This window comes from Typha latifolia, chromosome 15 (assembly GCF_019914945.1).
Source record: "Typha latifolia isolate L0001 chromosome 15, TyphaL0001v2, whole genome shotgun sequence".
In the NCBI taxonomy this organism is placed as follows: Eukaryota; Viridiplantae; Streptophyta; class Magnoliopsida; order Poales; family Typhaceae; genus Typha; species Typha latifolia.
Genome location: NC_133100.1, coordinates 1,009,869 through 1,015,363, shown reverse-complemented (window position 1 = coordinate 1,015,363; position 5,495 = coordinate 1,009,869). Strand labels below are relative to the sequence as shown.

General features: G+C 34.8%; 1 protein-coding gene across 1 annotated transcript; it reads left to right on the top strand.

Annotated features, from left to right (window-relative positions):
• The first annotated feature begins 445 nt into the window (after window positions 1-445).
• Window positions 446-2,867, top strand: LOC140802133 (BIIDXI-like protein At5g11420). Its single transcript, XM_073157569.1, has 3 exons — window positions 446-524; window positions 997-1,530; window positions 2,245-2,867. The coding sequence occupies exons 1-3, from the start codon at window positions 446-448 to the stop codon at window positions 2,865-2,867; spliced, it is 1,236 nt and encodes a 411-aa protein (XP_073013670.1).
• The last annotated feature ends 2,628 nt before the right edge of the window (window positions 2,868-5,495 follow it).

Here is a 5,495-nt window from a genome sequence, read left to right as displayed (position 1 = left end):
TTTTTTTTCAAAGGGTATGATCTCCTCTTATTGTGGATTAATTCATCATGTACTCATGTATTTGGTTCTGCTTTATTATCATTTTCACTATTTTAGTTTTATTCGATAATGATGCATACGTTGCTAGTTTTTTTTAACCGGCACATGCACTTACAAAGGCAGGGCAACCTCGTGCGAGGGCATACGGCGGGTCGGGATGTTTCAAAACTGACATAAGGGGGTGTTTATTATAAATCCATAGTTTACAGATGACATTATAATGAACAAAAATTCAGAAATATTTGTGAAATATGACAACAGTTTATCAAGTGTAAGTATAATTAACTATTAACAAATTTGTGATGAGTCTACAAGTCAATTTCTAAGGAGATAGAAAGGATAAGGAGGTGGACTTTTTTTACAAATGTCATTGGTCAAACATTTCTACTAAAATTTAATTGAGGTCATGGATTTAGAACAAGATCCAGATCTGCACTTAGGCTTTGACCATCCATTTCGGGGCTTGGATAAAGCTATGCTTGCTCGTTTGTAGCAGTACCCATCAAGCTAAATTTAAATAATTCAAGTCAACTTCACAATTCTAAGCTTCACATTTAAATAAATTGAGATCCCCAGGGCTATCAACCTCCTCATGCTTCTTCCTCCTATGGGATTATTTGGGGCAGTTGTCATCTTACTGCTATGCACAACTGCAGCATCTGCAGGTAGATCTCAATCATTTCCTCCATCTATCACTAGTTTTCTAGTAATGCAAAGTTTAGAATATCATAATCATACCAACATTCTTCATGGTCCAATCATAGAGGAATAGAAAGATAGTGCCACCCCTTTTGCTTGCATTTGTCAAAAGTACCACCTAAAATTTAAACTTAAATAGTATTCATTTAAACCTTTGTATCTTTTTGGTGGCATTTTTGATAGATATATCAGAGTTTCTTGGAGAAATGTATACTGTTATTTGAAACCAGAAATCACAAGATCATTTAAAATTTTCAGTACATGCAGCTGTGTTACAGAATGGAGATTTTGAATCCCCACCATCAAACATAAAACCGAACTCCACCGCTCCAATCCTGCTATCTAAGAACAACACCATCCCTGGCTGGAGCTTCAATGGAACAGTGTACTATCTCACTGGAGGCCCTAACATCTCATTGCCAGGAAAAGGCCATGGCATTCTTTTAGGACAAAATGGAGTTATAAGACAGACCATCAAAGCTACTTCATGGTATGCAGAGTACATCCTGACCTTCACAATTGCTCCAATGGGGGATAATTGCAGTGCCTCGACAGCAGTTAATGTGTCAATTCTACAACCACGGCAACCCACTTGCTCGGTATTGCTTGTCGGAAGGCGGAAGACGGAATCTTGGGAGACCCATGCTTGCTTCCTTGGAACTTGGTTAGACGACGACAAGCCAGTAGTCCTCGAGATCCGTAGCGAACCAGCAAAAACTGACCCTAATGTCACCTGCGGACCTATCTTGGATACATTAATTCTTAAGAGGATTGGCATGCCTAGATATTACGGTATGATATTTCTCTGTCCTTCATCATTTTCTTATCAAATCAAAAGAACAACCATATGGTTTTAGGACTGTTAAATGATGTACTTTCAAATATAAATTGGATAGGGCAAAAATAACTATGTTAGAAACTAATTTGAACAGGTAAACAATTTAAGAAATCACAAGTTTGTTATACCATGAAGCAAGTCTTGTATTTCTGTTCAGAAAGAGAGAATTGGAAAGACTGACTGCAGTATAGGATTCAGAGATTCAGAAAAACACTTTAGGAATTTGTGATAACTCTTCCAACTCCTGAATGTTTTATTATATATCGTATATGGAGAAGAATTGAAATCTAAATTCATATAAGTACTTCTGATCATGGCATGCAATGCTTATAACTTCCACTAGTTATTTCAATTCTAGAGGAGTTCATCACTAGAAGCAGCCTTTTCTTGCTGATGTATTAGGTTGAATTACAAAGAAAATTGTACTGCTTAACATCATTTGAAATACTGTTTGCAACTTATTACATGAATCTGCCAATGTGATGGTGTTCAGATGATTAAAAGGCCTTACAGAGTATGAATGTACCTGGATTTAAATCTCAGCAGCACCATTAAATTTCCACTTCTCTCAGAAAAAGAAAAAGAAAGAATTTATTACATGGATCTACTTGTGTTGTAAAGTTTTGCTTCTCTCCACTTAATTTGATCGCCTGTATCTTGGATTGAAGCCAACAACATGCTTTCAAATGGCGGCTTCGAGACTGGACCAGCCTTCGTGAGCAACTCTTCTTCTGGAGTCATACTTGAACAAATTTATAATCCAAGTGACCATTTTCCAAATTCACCCCTCCAGGAATGGAATCCTACAGGCATAGTGAACTACATAGATGCCAAGCACTTCTATGTTCCTGAAGGTAATGCTGCAACTGAGCTCATCTCCGACTTCGCCGGGATTGAAATGAAGCTTGTATTGCGAGAAGGTCCAACGTATCATTTGACATTCGTCGCAGGCGATGCTAATAATTCATGCATTGGAGAATTTATTTTAGCAGGCTATGCAGGATCAAAAACTCAAAACTTCACTTTTCATAGCCATGGCAATGGATCTGCTCACAATTTCTCAATGAACTTCAAGGCAGATCCAGATTTTATATCCAACTTCTATCCAGTTACATCCGTTGGTTTTATCAGCTATAAAGGCAGTCAGGCAGAAGATGGCACGAGCTGCGGTCCGATGATCGATAATGTGGTCATGCTCGACTCTTCCCGTGGATTGAAAGCAAGGTTGCAGACGGGGATTATGTTCTCTTCTCTGGCTCTCCTGGCAGTGCTTCTCAACAATGTGAAGTAAACTCGATGTTTGAAGCTGATATTTCAATAACTATGGAGATTCTTTTGAATACAACTTACTTATCATAATATCTAGTTTGATTAATGTGACTACACATTTGTTACTTGCAAGTTTGTCTTATTTGTCTTTTAACTTCTTTTATTTTATTTTATTTTAGTGGGTTGGGTCATTTGTAGTAAAAATCATTTTAGTTTTCTAATAAGCAAAAATAGGCACCCGTTGCCTATTATCAAATTACAATTTCAAATTTTTTTACTGATTTAGCCCTAACACTGTCGGGTCTTAAAAAAATATCACGCATCACTTATATAATTTATACGTATCGCTTATATAAAATGTACACTCTAATTTTTAACAATATGCGTATTGAGATTTTAGAAAAAAGATCATACATCACTTATGTAATTTATATGTATTCTATATAAAATATACATTGCAATTTTTATGAAAAACAACATCACGCGTTACCTATATAATTTATACACATCGCCTATATAAAATATATGCTCTAATTTTTAATAATATGCACATTAAATTTTTTTTTTTAAAAAAAGCGTTACGCACTACCTATGAAATTTATATGCATCGCCTATACAAAATGTACACTCTAATTTTTAATAATATGCATATCAAGATTTTTAAAAAATATATATATCATGCATCACTTATATAATATATACACATCGTCTATGCAAAATGGACGCTGTAATTTTTAACAATATGAGCATTAAGATTAAAAAAAAAACAAAAAAACATCATACATCATCTATATAATTTATACGTATTACTTATACAAAAGATATACTCTAATTTTTAAACAATTTGGTTGGGTTAGAAAAAAATGTAAATTAGTCTAAATCAGTAAAAAAAAAATATCTAAATTTACAATTCAATAATAAGGAAGCCTATTTCTGCCAATTTAAAAGGTGAAATGATTTTTGCTACAAATTGTCTGTCTATAACTTCTTCAACAATAACAGTATTACAAGTTTGAGATAACTTGATTATAGATAATAATCATACATGTGAGCACTATTTCATTTAGCAAAAGTGCTCCCATAATCTACAACAGTGGGTATATATTCAGTAGATGCACAGTATATCACAACTGGTTTCATTTCCAGTAATCACACCAATGGACAATAAGCCATGTCAAAAATTATACAGCTTACACTAATTTAGATTTCGGCAAAAGAGCTAACTGTCTCGAATCCATGGTTTTGAGGGAGATTAGTACCTCAAAACCTGGAAATATAACAGGATACTTGTTTTACAAGAACATTAGCAAAACAATATAAGATTAACTTGCAGCACCTATTCTGACTTTAAAATGATCTTACAAGAACATGAATGGAAAGTACACATAATAAGGGAAATGTACTAAGTATCGGATAATAAATACTGCCGACTTTGTCTTCCTTCAGTTGAAAGCTAATTATAATAAAAGGGAATAACGGCAAATGCAAACCGAACAATTATCCAATATTTTCTTGGATTAATCGACTGAGTCTTGCACAGAGACTAGACTATATTGGTTTTGCACAAGGGAGATAGAGAACCAAAACCAAGAAAATATTGGGGAATGATAAGGCATTAAGAGATTGAATTTTCCGGTCAAATCATTGGGGAATGATATCGTTCTAACCCTATACTCTTTTCCTAGAAAACACTCTCCTACTCTCCACTTCAATCTCATGCCATCATCTTTCTTTCTCCTCTTCTTCTTTTTCTTCCTTCTTACCTCGTCAAAGTCATCATTATTGGATTTGGTCGTCGGAGCATCGCCGAAGCAATTTCTTAAAGTTACTACTCATCTTTATCGAGCCTTTAGCTTGCATTTACTATTTTTACTAGTTCGACTTTCGTCCGATCGACGACTTCGTGTCAATGCCGTACCAGTTCAGGAAGCTTCACGTCAATGGCTTCAAAACTAAACTTTCAGTTGTTATTCACCTCCCAAATAGAAGCTAGCGTACCCTTCTATAGAGAAAGTAGTAAACCCAAATAGATAAGGGCTAGGACTGTACATGATGGCAAAGCATCTATCTTAAATAAAAGGAAAATATTAAAATAGAATAGGAAATCAAAACATTGATTTGACTCAATCTTAATACTAAAATGAACCCAATAGATAAAAGGAATTAGATTAAAAGGAATCTTAACACTAAAATTATCCCAATAGGAAAGCACAAACCGCCGGTGATCTTCTACCCTCTCGAAGTTAATTTCATCTTTATCAAGCCATTAGCATGCTTTTAATATATTTACTTGTTGAGCTTCCTCGAAATAATTGGCCGACCAACGATTTCATAAGATGTTGCGCCAGTCTTAGCAGCTTCGTGTCAATGGCCTCACAAATAGATCGGTGTAACTCAGATCCAAAAAAATGACTTGATGAGATTCTAGTGGAGAAATTATCTCCGGCTAATAATGGAGGTCATTATTTTTAGATCATCATTATAAACCTTTCAGAGATATTTAACAAAATTATGATGGGTGATTAAGGATTGCAGATAACTAACTGTCAACTAAGATATTTATTGAATTCCAGATAAACACCATGGCGGACGTCCATCAGAGAGGTGTAGAGACACTTGCTATCAGCGATGAGTAATATGTGTGGCATTT